This window comes from Artemia sp. Qi Xiang Cuo, chromosome 19, assembly GCF_049724085.1.
Source record: "Artemia sp. Qi Xiang Cuo chromosome 19, ASM4972408v1, whole genome shotgun sequence".
Classification (NCBI taxonomy): domain Eukaryota; kingdom Metazoa; phylum Arthropoda; class Branchiopoda; order Anostraca; family Artemiidae; genus Artemia; species Artemia sp. Qi Xiang Cuo.
This window is the reverse complement of record NC_142812.1, coordinates 25,958,481-25,974,149: the sequence shown is the minus strand read 5'-3', so window position 1 is coordinate 25,974,149 and position 15,669 is coordinate 25,958,481. Positions and strand designations below refer to the sequence as shown.

General features: G+C 35.1%; 1 protein-coding gene across 3 annotated transcripts in view; it reads right to left on the bottom strand.

Annotated features, from left to right (window-relative positions):
• Tsen2 (tRNA splicing endonuclease subunit 2) overlaps positions 1–15,361 on the bottom strand; it is a 29,833-nt gene extending 14,472 nt beyond the window's left edge. The window contains exons 1-2 of one of the 3 annotated variants that reach the window (XM_089105238.1): positions 15,187–15,361; positions 2,249–2,457 (exon numbers count right to left, since the gene is read on the bottom strand). In XM_089105238.1, coding sequence (XP_088961364.1) covers positions 2,249–2,437 — 189 coding nt within the window. In that variant the 5' untranslated portion in view covers positions 2,438–2,457; positions 15,187–15,361. Of the gene's footprint in view, positions 1–2,248; positions 2,458–9,170; positions 9,468–14,012; positions 14,079–15,186 lie in introns of those variants that run through there. The other 2 variants (XM_089105239.1, XM_089105240.1) reach the window with 2 other exon arrangements.
• Positions 15,362–15,669: the final 308 nt, after the last annotated feature.

The window sequence follows — 15,669 nt, the reverse complement described above, 5'->3', positions numbered from 1 at the left end:
CATCAACTTAAAGTTCAGCACCCATGCAAAATCTGTATCATCGTCTACCCTCCAATCTCTCGGAATGATCAAAAGAACTATTTCTAGCAGACGTCCAAGCGTGTTTATGAAGCTCTAAAAGGGCACTAGTTCGCCCGCGCCTAGAGGTTGGAATGTCTCTGGCATCACTCTATTTCAAGAAGGGCAAGGAAATTCAAGAAAGAATACAAAGAAGAACAACCAAAATTGCCGTAGGCCTCAAACAAATGCCATACGAAGAGCGTTTACGTCACTTGAAACTTCCAACTCTTGCATACAGGAGGAAACGTGGTGACATGATAATGACCCACAAAATTATTCCCAAAAATCTTCTCCCTTGTCTCCTTACCCCTCCCCCAGAATATTTTGTCACTCGAGGCCTTTCCAAAAAGATCTTCAAGTAACGCTACTTAGTCTAAGAAAGAAGCCATTTTTCAGCCGACGAGTAATAAACTTGTGGAATCTATCCTCTGAAAATACAATGGCTGCTGATTCAACAGGTGATTTCAAGAAAAATTTAGACAAAGAATGGCTACAGCAAGAGTTCCTGTACAACTGGGAAGCTGCTGAGTCCTCAACCAAAATTAAGTCCTCAAACCCCAAGTCATAATGGAGCATTACAAGGATGAAAATCCTTAATTTCGCTCCAAGCTGCGATTTAAGGTAATAAGGCTTGAAGGAAAGTTCAATTGACATAACAGCAAAAATATGTAATAATTCTCCAGCTAGATGATATGTAACTTCAAATCCAACCGTTCATGGCAATGAACAATTGATCAACCTTTATCCATAGTAAGGGAGACTTTAAAACAATATAAGGCTTGAAGGGAAATTCAATTGACATAAGATTAAAGCTATGTAATAATTCTCTTTTTATATGATATATAACTACAAATCCGACCATTTATGGCAATGAATTTTTATTCAACTTTAGTCCATAGTAAGGGTGCTTTAAAGCAATACATAATATGTAATTTCAAAACACAAATTTACTAGCATGGCCTATTAAATTTTATGCTATTTTTTAGATTAGAAGGCAGTAGGGTTAAGGGTTTGTGACTTCAAAATAAGTTTCTCAATAAAACTCAAAAAAAAAAAAAAAAAAAAAAAAAAAAAAAAAAAAAACTTTCCTAAAGAAGGAACATCATGGAGAAACTTTATATTGTGTTTCCTCTCTGTTATTGTTTTTCTTCTTTTTTTTGGAGGGAAAGACAGGAGGGGTTTACTGAAAGGTAGATTTAATTTGAAGTTAGTTTTTGTGTTTATTTCCTCAGTTATATTCTTTATTCAGAATGCAGAAAGTAAAAGGTTTCATTTATTTCATTTTTAATCCTTTTTCTGGTCTAATTACTGGGCAATACCCATATTGGGTTATAATTGGTCTATTACAGTTATTTACAGATGGATGAAAATGAAAATTACACCCTCAGCTAATTAAACAAAGTAGCCTAATCTGATGTCAAAATTTTTAAGCATAAAAAAAGAAAAAAAAATGAAATCAAATAGAAAAATATCTGAATCAATATTGACAAACTTAATAAGTATCATTTTGGACAAGATAGGTCTAGCTTCAGGTGATAGCGCCCACTTAGTTAGGTAGAGGATAGGAAGAAACGGTTAAAAAACCACAACAAATGAAATATATAAAACAAGATTTTCTAGGAAATCAGCAAACAATAAAATTAATGAAAATTAATTATCAAGTCAATCAAGAAATGTAAAATTGAGGAATATTAGCATTCATTTGTATCACCAAATTGAAAACTAAGAACTTACAATGGTGAGTTGCCAGCATTCAATTCTATAGGACACCCACTAAGGAAAGGTCTCTAAATTCTCTAGAGAATTTAGGGTCTCTAAATTCTTTAGAGACTCACTAAGGGTCTCTAAATTCTCAATATACTTGTATAGTAATTACTATAGTTACTATGTTTATATTATTTTAACGTGCAGGAACAAGAAACCCCATTGCTATGCTATTGTTACTGCACAATGTGAAACTGATATTGTTAATTGTATAGTTTGTTGGGTATGGGTATGGGTAAGAAAAAAGAAAGGAGCATCAAGTTTTTGGTTTCTACAACACTATATAGTGTTTCTGTTTATGCTTAAAACGGGTTTCCTTCTTAATAGATGTCATTAAAAGGACATGCGTCCCTTTTAATACCAATTAAACACATAAGCAATGTCACTGATTGAACTGAACTGACATTTTATCATGTTTAATTACTTTATAAAATAGAGTATCTATGTTATCCTGATCTTCAACAATGACTCTTCCTCCATGGTATATTGCAGATAGCTTGACAAAGCAATATTTAACTCCAGTTTTAGTTTCTTCAAGAATTGGTAGTTGTGGATGTAGTTTTGTCCTTTTATTGCTAGCCTTTTCTTTTGGAGGTGGGAGAATATCAGACATTTCAAGTTCCGGGATTGATACTGTAATACAAACACAAAACTTAATAGCATTTCAAACCAAAGACACAATATGAAAACATTTTACAAAAAATTAAAAGGATTACATTAGGCAGAAAAAAACGTAGATTTTTGGTGGGAAATTGATAGGCTAACAAAATGGTAAAAAAGTAGAAATTTAAATTCAAAATATACAGACCTCAGAAAACTTCTAATGTTAAGCCACATTTGAACTGAATAATGACACTAAGGAGGACAATCAAACAGAAATTAGAAACTTTAAAAAGAAGGATTAATAACGAAAAGGAGAGTTCATTAAAGAAAGAACTAGAAATTTAAAATGTAGGAATTACTTTTTTAAAGTACTCAAAATACAGAAATTTAAACTTTGAGCATTCAAACTGTGCGAACCTCTACAATTCTCTACTAAATGCAACACTTGATCTGATTAATGGTAGAAAAAAAGATCATTAAAAAAGAAAGTAGAAATTCCAAAAATTTGGGATTTATAAAGTATTAAAAAATGTAAATGCAAAATTTTAAATGTATTTTAAACTCTGCAGGACTCAAAACCCTCTCCTATTGCAAAGCAACATTCAAACTGATTAACAATATAAAGGAGTTCACAACAAAAAATAGAAAAAAATAGACTGTACTATCCTGCTAAAGAAATGTAAGAAATGTGTTCAACTTATTTTTTTTTCTAGATTTTCAATCATAGAAATAATTGGGAGCCAAATAACTTCAATAAAATTAAACATATAAAATAAAAGAGAAAAATATTACAGACAGGTAAAATCTTTAGTCAAAGGCTTTCACGTGCTTCTAGAATGGACAATATTGGAATAACTGGTTCAAATTTTTCACCCTGCACAGCTAGCACCAATTTTGGGAATAGAAATGTTCTTAGAGTCACATGAGCTAACAATCGCATGAAATTTCCCAATTATTTCTCAAAAACATCCTTCTCAACATGTGGGATCTCCCTGTCATGTTGCTCCTCCCTTGCCCATGTTGCTCCTATTCCTAATGCTAATCAGTATTATATCTAAGGCTATCAGTATTATATTTCCCATTAGACAAATTTATTTGTTGCATTTTCGAAGTAAATTTCAAAAATTTGGTTATTACAGCTAAAATTACATTTTCTTTAATTTTCAGACACCTCTCTATCCCCAGTAAAACGTTTTATTTTATTTTACTGTGCTTTAAACTCTTTAAATCTTAATACTCAAAATTTAAAAGAGCTTTAAATCAAGACAAGACAAGACAAGACTTTGCTTAGTTGGCCTAAGTTTTACATAAGAGATGGAAAGTTGCACACATTGTCCCCATCACCAAGGCTGAGACTGGCCTCACTGCTTGTATTTACTAATCAATATTTTTTCATATTAACCTATCAGTAGGCTATGTTAGCCACCTAAGTAAAAGATTTTGAAAACAACCAGAACAAACCATTTTATACCTTCTTAGAATAAGGTGTTTGTTTAATTTACAAGAAACCAAAAGATGCTAGACTGTCTGATTGAGCAGTATCAAGAACATATTGAAGCTCTTTGCAAGGGCTGTGATGTTTAGCTTCTTTTGTCTAATATTGCAAAGCATTGTGACTATTTTTGGTGCATGGATCCTTTGTGAAAGCTGAAGAATCATAGCTCCCTTAAGGTCCTATTGGCCTCACAAATAATGTAGCCTATGAAAATTTTAAACCTTATTTCCAAGCTAGTTTTTCAATTTCTTACCTAATGATTATACATTTGCAAATTGTTTGCTATCTTCTGTGCAAAAAGTGGGGTAGCAAAATAGCAATACTAATTGGCAGTTTTCAAATTTGTTGGCAGACCATTTTTACATATAAAAACAATTTTTGCTCAAAGAAAAGCTGTCAAAACACAAGTTGTGCTCCACCAAGCCAAAAGTGGGGTAGCATAGTAGCAATGCTACTAGGCAGTTTTCATGGCCTAGTAAAATTTATTGGCAGATTTTGTTTGAAAATACCAGTGCTTCCACTATCCCCAATTTTTTTGAAATTTCCCAAAAAATCTGTCTTCTCAAAAACAAAATCGCTTCCCTGAATATTCCTTTTCGTTCAAGGTTGCCACCCCTAGTGATTTATCACTAGTGACAATCCACCGCTAGTAACTATCACTTTCACTTAACTTGACATAATTTTTTCACTACTTTCCAAAGTTTTTGTCTCAATTATTTACTACACATAGATAGATCATTGAACTAGGCCTACTGACCTTTCTTCCTATGGTAGTAAAAGAATAATATTTATGGATTATATCAGATTCTCGCGTGACTTGTGGTAAAGAATTTCATTTGAACAAGTTTACATTCAGTGCAATTCTGAGCATCAATGCAAAGAGGGTTATTTTAAACAGCTGGACTGTGAGATTAAATTTTGTTTTCTTTTGCTATTCTGTTAATTTTCTAAGGTCTGACAATATAAGAGACTTAGATTAAAAAATTATTTTAAGATGAAAAAGGGAAAGCATGGTACCTATGCAGCCAACAGTAACCAAAACTCTGAAAAAGAGCAACTACAAAACAAAAAAGAGCTGTTTTCGTTCTTGATAATCTATTTTTACTAGGTGATGTATCTTTTCTCATTCTGCTGCTTTTTAAAATTTGTTCAAACTAAAAGCTCATTGAGTTTCAATGTTGCTATTTGAAAATTTACTTTTAAGTTGTTGTATCCTTCATCCTTGTGGACAAGTTTTTACTTACTCTACTTCTCTTCAAATGAAAGTGAATATTTGTCCCAATTCTCACACAAATAGCCAAATTCTCTCAAAACTATTTATTCATCAGTTGAAAGAATCTTTAAAGGGATGGTAGCTATCAAGGTGTACATACAGTTAAAGCAGGCAATTGGAAAACTGGAACATGGAATATTAGTAACCTAAAACAGCCGCACTACAATGTAGCAGCAATTCTCTGCTTAGTTTGGGGATTATATTAGGGCAAAACTAATATCACAGATTCATAATGCATGTGACTACCAGGCTACCAATCAATATTGTTCTTCCAGAAAGTCAAATGGTGCTTTTTATAGTTGTAGTATAGTGATCAATGAGTATCAAGTAAGCAGTTGGGTATGCATTATTTTTATAATACCAATAGCATTGTAGTATACAACTCCATCATAAAGTAACAGCAGTAAGCTATATACAGTGTACTTCAGACTTTGAATAGTATGCTCCACTAGCAGTATTAGAGTAAATATGATAGAGTACTTTTGAGAAGACACCAATATTTACCCCAAAGACATCACTTTCACTTAGAACACTAAACATATGAACACTTGCTAAACCAGGATAAAAGGAATTAATTTTAAATGAAATCGACTGCTACCATCGGGATATTATTGGATTATCAGAGACTCACCTTTCTTTAAATGAAATAGAAACCATAAATGGGAACACCCTCATCACCTCAGGACAAAACAACGGTGTTCACCGTCAAGGTGTTGGCTTTCTACTCTCAAAACATGCTAAAAAATCTTTGCTTGCCATAAATCCACTCTCAGAGCACATCATTACCACCTGTTTTAAAGGATCCATTGCTAACATTTCCATCATCCAAGTTTATGCCCCCAACTCTTCCTGGAGTGACTAAGATGCAGAAGACTTCTACGCCCAGCTCCAACACACCATAGACCAGATGCCCAAGACGGATGTTCTGTTCATCATTGGGGAATTTAATGCTATTGTTGGACAATCAAATGCAGGTTTCGAAGACATAACAGGCAATTTTGGACACGGACGACAAAACCTTAGGGGAGAAATGCTCATAGATTTATGTTGTGATAACGAACTTTTCATTACACATTGTTTCGACATAGAGAACGCAGAAAGGTCACATGGAGATCCCCAGACGGCTGAACCTCAAATATTCTTGACATCATACTGGTCCGCAAGTGTTGGAAGTTGTCAATGCTGAATACAGCATCTTTAGCCAGTGGTGATTTTGACTCAGAACATATTCTAGTCATGTCAGATCTCTGTATGCGCCTCCGAAAACCCCAACCACCCAAGAAAAGCTACCCAAAATACCGTGTTGATCTCCTAAAAAACATCAGAACAAGAAAAAAATATACTGTCTCAAATAAATTGTGAAGCATCCAACTCACGGGTGTCCCAGCCACTGAGGAAGTCGACCATCTGGTTGATGAAAGCACCTCAATCATCAGAGAAACAGCTAATGAAATCTAAGGAGTACAGTCCCGCTCTGATAAACCACGGATCACACACGAAATCAGTGATATCTGTGCTGAAAAACGTAATCACGCCAACAAACAAGACCAACAAAGCCAGGATGAATACAAGAGGTTAAAACGTCCAGTAGAGAAACAAATGCGGCAGGCTCTGCGCCAATACGTCAATGACAAGTGCCATGAATGCAAAGATGCCTTAAAAAAAATGACAGCCACTACATGTACAAAAAAGTATGGTATCTGTCAAAAAAGAAACCAGCCGCAGCAACAACCCTGTTAGATAAACATGGACAACTTACCACAGATTCTGAGAAGAGGCGGGAGCGCTGGAAGGAACACTTTTACCAGAAACTGAACCCTACAATAACCCCTGACCCATCTATCCTACTGTCTTTTCTACTACTGGAGTACCGCAAGTCCACCACCATTACAAGAAGAGGTAGTTGCAGCTATACAATCCCTGAAAGCAAATAAAACTCCTGGCCCAGATGGCATACAGAGCTTCTTAAGTTGGGCCCAGAAGAACTGGTAGACATCGATCATAAAGTCACAGCAGGCATCTGGGAAACAGGCCACGCCCCCAGATCTAGGGTGAAACCCCTATTACAAAAAGTGTGAAAAAGGCGACTGCAATAACTACTGACCAATTAGCATGACAAGCCAACTGGCAAAGATCCTCACGAAAATCCTACTTGACAGACTAAAATCCCTGACAGACCTCCATCCATTGGAGGGAGTCAACAAATTAGTATACGCAGATGACATCATGAAAATTAGCATACATGAACATTTCCTCCAAACAGAGACAAATGAGATAGAGTCAGCAACCAAAGCCCTTGGGATGGTTGTCAACACAACAAAAACAAAAGTCATGTGGGTATCCAGAGACTCTGCACACAGAGCCATACAGCAAACAATAAAAGGAGAGTAAATTGAAAACAGAATCTTTTGTGTACCTCGGCAGTCTTTTAGCCTCTAACAATGATTGCTCAAAATCGATTATGTGTAGACTGGGCCTTACAACCACCAGCTTCAAGAGCCTATCATCAATTTGGAAAAGTAAATTAATATCAAAATCATTGAAGTTCTGGCTCTTTAACTCTCTCATAATCCCCATCGCTATGTATGCAATTGAAACATGGCCAATTAAAGCTGATGATGAAAGGCAAATCTCTGCATTTGAAACAAAATGTCTCCATTGCACAGCAGGAACCACCTACATCAACTGAGTATCCAATTAAGACCTCTGTAAACTCCTCCACTGCTCATACACTATCATGGACCAAATTAGAAGTCAGCAATTCCACTGACTTGGTCATTTCCCATGAATGTCATCAAATCAACTCCCCACAATCATGTTTGAAGGATGGGTACATGGCACACGACCTTGTGGCAAACCTTGCAAGAGATGGTACAACAACTTCAATGGCCAGAACCTCCCCCAACTCCTGGATCTTGCACCAAATACAACTGAATACTGTTGCCATATTCAACAGCTAGTGAGAAGGGAAGAAGCCCCAATACAGCCACAAAGGCCGGATGGGAAATAAGTCAGTAAGTCAAGTATGATTCAGAAAACTATTGATATTTCTAACTGCAAGCTATACTTACTTTTCTGCAAATTATAAATTTAAAAATACTTTTTGCTCAAAGCAAAGCTGTCAAAACACAAGTTGTGCTGCTGAAGTGTCAGCAGCTTTTGGAATTCTGGTACTGGCAGATTTTGAACTTTTTGCACACCTGTTTGCTAATAATTTAGTTTCCACTGTCCTAACAGAAAATGTTAGCTAGCAAATGGACATAGGAAAAAGCTAGAACCACAATCTTGTCCATACCCTAGGGTGGTGAACAGCAGCCTTTTTAGTTCAAATAGGCAAATATCCATTTTATGACCATAGAAAACCCAGTGAAGAGCTATAGTTAGCTTGTAAAAAAAATTATGCATAAGAATGCATATAGGCTGCTTTTCACTTCATAACAATAACATTTGATAAGGATATCTAACCAAAATCAAATACTGTACAAAATATCAATATCTAAGAAATTTTCCCCCCAGTCTTATTGGATTGGGAGTAGTGAGAAAAAATCATAAAGATCACTAATATCTGTGTTCAACAGCTGACAACTATTTGTAAAACAAATCCCCAAATCTTATGCATAATTCTCAATGTTTTCAACTTAACACCAAACAATGAAAAACTGGCAATATTTGATTAATGGCAAATAAAGTGTCATACTGTGTGCATAAGACTGCTACACCTGACAGTTCAAAATCCATTTCTCAAACTTTACACCCAAGCCATTTTCTCTTACTTTTTCGCCTGGCAAACTACAAGTAGGCTAAAAGTTATGTCATAACAGTTTGATAGCTTAAGGGGGTGTGATCCATGCAAGAGTAAAGCAGCAATATTGCTCACAGATCATACACCAAATTTTCTTGGAAATTAACTAACAACAAGACTCTAAAATGCATTGGCATGAGAATTTCGATAAAACTTATGTAGAGTACTAATACCTTCAAATTATTCATCATGACATGAAGAGAAGTTTTAATACTTTTTTGCAGCTTGTTCTGATTACAGAACATACATTATCAGAATGACAAGGAGTTTCTCAAGCGTCATACTTTGGCCACAACAGAAACTCAGAAGCTCTAGGTTATCAACCACTGGCCGATGGTTATATCTAGGGATATTCTAGATTAGCGCCTCCTCAGAAGGAAACATCTTAATAAAATAAAGTAAGTTGCATTAAATTCCTTATTTTATGTTCTTTTTTAATATCATATTGTGTTTCTTACAATGCACCCCCTCCCCTCTGGGGGTCCTGGATATAGCCCTAATAGTGTATTTTTTTTATTTTTTTTTATCTAACGTGTCAAGTGTCGTACTTTGGCCAAGAAAGAAACTCAGAAGCTCTAGGTTATCAACCACTGGCCTTGGGCTATATCTAGTGATATTCTAGATTAGCGCCTCCTCAGAGGGAAATATCTTAATAAAATAAAGTAAGTTGCATTAGATTCCTTATTTTATGTTCTCTTTTAATATCATATTTCACTAGTATTATGCAAAAACCATTTAAGTCACATTTTCCAAATTTTACAGGAGAACAATTTTTCTGGTTGAAAGCATCTCCTGAATCCGATTATGAACAAAAACTGCTGGGAAAAAATGATATATGCAAAAAAACATCAAGGAATTGAAATTTGCCATTAGATTTTACTAAAATGCAGTATATTTTGAGACAATGGACTTAACTGGTTTTTGAAAATTGGATTTTCTCAAAATCTTTCAAAAAACAAATTGCAAATTCAAGCTAAGTAAACTTCGTTTATGTAAGAAATGGTAGAAAAAAATTGTAAAACATGAGAATATTAGCTCATTCTTCTTCATTTTCCTTTTTGAGGTAGTCCACCACTGTATTGTCATAAAGTAAACTTTTGTAGGAGGCATGATTGTACTCAGGCACAAACAACAGATGTGACATCAAGTCATCTTATTTTGCTTTGGAAATTGTCTTCCCATTGGGATACTCTTTCTTCATACCTGCAAATGAAATTTTCTGGGATCCTCTCTTTCTTAAATTAATTGTTCTGAACAGTGCATCATCATCTAGACAAGTTTTGAACTTGATGATGCCAAATTCTTTTTTGTACAGCAACCAACGGACAGTCAACCAAGTGAATGGCTGATTTTTGGTGTCCACTGTCTTTTTGACACAACTTTTCCTGAAAAATTCAATAAAGTCAAACATTTCTGACTTCTGCTTCTCAGTGGCGGTCATGGGAATTTTTCCTCTTGCAAGATGTATTAAGTTCATCCAGTCAGCTGGAACTCGGATTTAAAAGTCTGTATACTTTTTGGCCTTCTCAATCCTGGCACAATCGCTGTTGCACTCAAGGTGAGTATGTTTGGGCTTGAGCAACTTTTGATCTATCAATTCAAAATCCTCCAAAGCAATTTTGGAAACATAATACAAAAACATTCCAGCCACATACATATTCTGATTCTGAGAACCACATGTATCCAAGCACAAGAGTAGCTTTCTTATTCTTGAAGGCAGTGCCTTCAGATACTCAAACAGACAAGAGGCTACCTCAGAGGCTCCCTTGTCACCTATTCCTTTGTGCCAAGGTAAATGTATGACTTTCCCTCTTTCAAAATGCTTATTTCATGAATGGTAAGGTTGTAGGTCTGCAGTTGCCTTTTGTAGAAAGCTATTATAGTCTGTACAAAGGGCGTAGGAAGGGATTGCTGGAGATAAAAAAACCCACATAAGAGTGGAATTGTTGTTCTTTACAACCTCTTTGTCTTCCTTTTTAGACTTGTATGCTGATCTATAGGCTGTCTCATGAACCTCAAGCTGAGCTTGCAAGACTCTTTTGGAATCTTCAGGATCAGCACAATTAATCTGTTGCTGAAGTTTCTCACACGTTCCACAGGAGTCACTGACAAGAGGTTTAAATCCAAGATTGTATTCTTGATAGAAAGCTTTCTTGTACATTGCAACCAATTTTGCTGGCAACCCCTTTTCTGCAGCAAAATCTTTGCAAAGATCATACATCTTCTGAAGGCTTAGATCAGAAGAAATATATTTCCTGGAAGTTTGTGATCTTGCATAGTGGGATTCATAAGCAGGAAATGATTCAATGTGCTGCTTTATAACCTAAATGTCATCTGGGACTGATCTGCTGGGAGCTTGGCATCTCTCAAGAGTGCTAATAAAAGATAACTTCCCATGGTTTCCTTGGACCGTTGCGAGTTCTGCTTTGGTTAGAACAAAGACAGACATAAAACAGGACTTGCATATTTTAACTTTCTCTGATTCAACAGTCACATAATAGTAACAGGCATAGTGCTCCTTGTTAACATCATCTTTTCTTTTCCTGGTTTGTTTTGATCGAGTTCTGTTCATGCAGTTGAGAAGAAATTGCTTCTGGTGTTTCTTTTCACCTATAGCCCACCTTTTGCCCACCTTTTGCTCACCTTTTGCTAACAAATGCAATAAATGAATTATTCTCCAAAAATAATATCCTAGTTGCAGCTTTCCTAGATTTTGAAGGGGCATATGACAATATGAACCACCAAATCCTTTTAAACAAACTTGCAAAACTTGGACTACCCCACAAGCTAGTATCTTTTATAAAATCCTTCATAGAAGTGCGAAGTTTCATTGTTTGTGTTGGTTCAGCCTCTTCACCCCAAAAGACAACAACCAAAGGCCTACCTCAGGGAGCAGTCCTCAGTTGCCTCCTGTTTGCCCTATATCTCTGGGACATGAACCTACCCCCACACGACCTATATCACAATATGCTGACGATCTGGTGCTATGGTCATCTGGCGACACCTTTGAGATAGCACAGTCAAATCTGAAAAAGTCACTTTTCCAATTTGAAAAATTCTCTCAACATTCAGATTTACCCATTGCACCTACCAAGTCAAAAATAATCCAATTTCACCAGAAGCGAAACCATGTTAATGCAAAGCTAACTCTAAATAAAACAAATATTCCAGAAGATAATCATATTAATTACCTAGGTCTCATGCTTGACCAAAAACTTAATTTCCACATCCATATTTCAAACACAATAAAAAAATGCTATGGGAAACAAATATACTAAAAAAACTTCTTTCCACACCCTGGGGATGTAAGGAGAAAACCTTACTCCAGTTTTATAAATCACATATAAGACCCAATATTGACTATGGGCTCATTGTATATGGTGCATGTGCAAAGACCCAGATGCAAAAAATTGAAACAACACAAAATGATATAATACACCTCATATTTGGTCTTAGGAAACCCACAAGCACCAAGTTTCTGCTTATGGAGAGTGGATTAACAACAATAAGGGAGAGACGTAGCTTTCTCTTGACAAAATATCTTACAAAAATTGAATTATATAGCTCACACACCCAACATAATTGGCTAAAAAATCCCGTCATGAATAGAAGCATCTAAGATGAGTATGCCAATAATCAGAATAAATTTCCCGTACCAGCCAAGTCTATTGCACCTACTTTTTCCTAATCACCATCATTGAATTGGTCAAGTCCCATAATAAATACTAATGTCTCAAAGTGGAATAAAGATTTAACCCCCATTGATTTTGGTCCAGAAAAAATTTGCTGAACTTAATACAATTACCTATAAAAACCATTTCCAAATATTTTTTGATGGGTCAAAAATGAATGAGAAGGCAGCAAGTGGTGCTTTCCTTCTTCACCTGAAAATTGCAATGGGCGAGAGATTATTTAATAATTTATCTATAATGTCTGCTGAGTTAAATGCCATAATCATGGCATTAGAACACATTAAGGAAAACCAACCTTTGATTGCAAATTCAAATAATATTATTGTATATTCCAACTCTTTATCAAGCCTTGATTTGCTGGCCTCAGCTCCTCAGTATAAGTTGGTTATTGACACTTATCATTGTCTCAGTATTATAGATAATCTTGCTTCAAGTGGCATAAAAACTTATTTTCAGTATATTCCTAGCCACTCTGGCATAAGTGGTAATCATCAGGTTGGTGAAATAGCAAAAATGCTATAAATATTGACCAGACAAGTGGGAGACCAATCCCAATTAGAGATTTTTACCAATGGAGGCTATCAGATATTAATTTTAATAAGATTAATTCTATCCTTTCCCCCTTTCCCAATAAGTATCTTTCTAAAATTTATCATAGAATTTGTTCTGGAACAAATGGACTAAATTTTCTTGCATTCTCGTATAAGTTTTCTTTTGTGGTTCAATTCCCCTGTCCCCTCTTTGCAGGCATTGTAATATGAATAATGATACAATTGACCATTGCCTATTTGAATGTAATATGCTGACGTCTTCCTGCAATCCTTGTGAACTTAAGACAGGGTAATCCTTATCACAGGAAAATGTTAACAATAGATCATCAGCCAAATCTGGCTTCCTTATCTTCAGAACCTTATTGAACACAGATTGATTCTTGACCCTCAAACAGTCAACACCGTTAATTAACCCTGCCAATATTGAATCCTTTAGGAACTCTGTAGTTTGTTTTCTTAAAAGCACGATTGCTTTCATGATTATCCCCGGAGTAGGATTGAGGGGACCAGGATTACTATTGCTTGTTAACCAGACTCTAATGATTTTGTCCTTATAATAATGATAACAGCAGATGTAGCAGAACCTCCTCAGTAAGGAGGGTCGGACATTCCTAATGGCTAACCAAGAACTATAGGAAACACCAAAACAAAAGCAATTCAACATTATCAGTCACAAGATGAAAAGAAAAGAAGGAAAAATGGCTTAAATAGGTTAATATTAACCTTTAAACTAATAAACACAAGAAAATACAAATTTAGCAAAATGCTTTACTAGTTTAATCTTTTCACCCTTTTCTCCTTCCAGAAATTTCATTTGGTTTGTAAACACTGATGATGGTGGTGAATCAAAACAGTACAAGTCCAATCCTGTGGCCACAGACAAAAAGCAAAAACATACCAAGTCCAGTTACCACTGGATCCAAGGACTTGGCTTGTTTTTGCAATTTACAAACTGCTGTAAAGGGACTTAGACTGAAAATTAAAATCTTAACTGTGACCTTCTTTGAAGATGTAGATTGATTTTGATTATACCAAACAACTTGTCATGAAATTTTACATAAGGTAGAGCCCATAACTTAATTTCATAAAAAAATGTGACTTAGATGGTTTTTGCATAACACTACTGCTTTGTGTTTCTTACAATGCACCCCCCCCCCTGGGGGTCCTGGATATAGCTCTAATAATATATTTATTTGTTATTTTTATCTCACAATGCTTTATATAAGAAGTAGCTCTAGTCTAGACTTGATGAAATCTATTTTGGTGTGATCTATCATTAAATTGGCCCAAAATCTCTTGCTAAGAATGTGTTAGTCTGAATTTTAAGCCACATACAACACTGAATATTTTAAATGTACTGATATTAAATAGTGGATCCTAATCTTAGAAAAACATTTAAATATTGAGTGTAATTTTAGAAAATACTGTTTAATCTTAAACACAGGATCTTAAGCTGTAGGAGAAACTTTTGTCTAAGCTTAAAGGTTGAAAAACAAAATTCTCCAAGATTATTGCATGTCAATCTTAACTATTTCAGTCCTAATTGAATGTCAATTCCAACTATTTAAACATATTACATCACATCATGAATAAGAACCTGTTGCCCATGTTTAAGAAAGATACAATTTTGTTTGTTTCCTGTTGTTTTTGTTGAATAAAAACAATCTGTAATTTTTTTCTTATTTTTTCTGTTTTCTATTACCAAAGTTACTGGATTCATTATGACACTGAAAGTTTTATTTTTCTACCCTAACCTCTTTCCAAGATACTAAAAACTAGCTTGTCTAGAATTTTACACCAATAATTGACCAATTTTGAAAAGATTGGGCTCTCTCCAAACACTGGGGGTCTAACCCTATATTCTAGGGCTATACTTGATACCATCAGGGTATTTGTTTAGCCTTGTGTCACCTGATAAGGAGACATGCTAAGAAAACAATTCTTACTTTAAAATATGTATAATGATCCTAGTTCTTATATTATCCAACAGAAGAACCTTTATCGTCAGGTCTTTCCTCTAAAAATCCTCCTTTTCCAGCTTAAAAGAAAATGTTTCCAAAACCCACACTGCTGAGATTCAATGCTTAAGTCTTTTGAAATTGCTGCTATAAATTGCCGCCAAATAAGGCTTTTTAATAATTTTTTTTTTAATGAGCAGTGGGGCAAGGCAAAAATCAAAATATGAACACTAAACGCCAGCATGAACACTATCTATAAAACAATTTATTTGGCAGCAATTTCAAAAGACTTAAGCATTGAATCTCAACGTGGTAATTTTAGGAAACTTTTTCTCTTAGGCTGGAAAAAGAAAGATTTTTAGAGGAAAAACTTGATGATAAAGGTTCTCCCCTTGGATAATATAAGAGCTAGGATTGGTCAATATATACCAAATCATATTATTGAATTTCAGCCCCCCCCCCTATATAGGC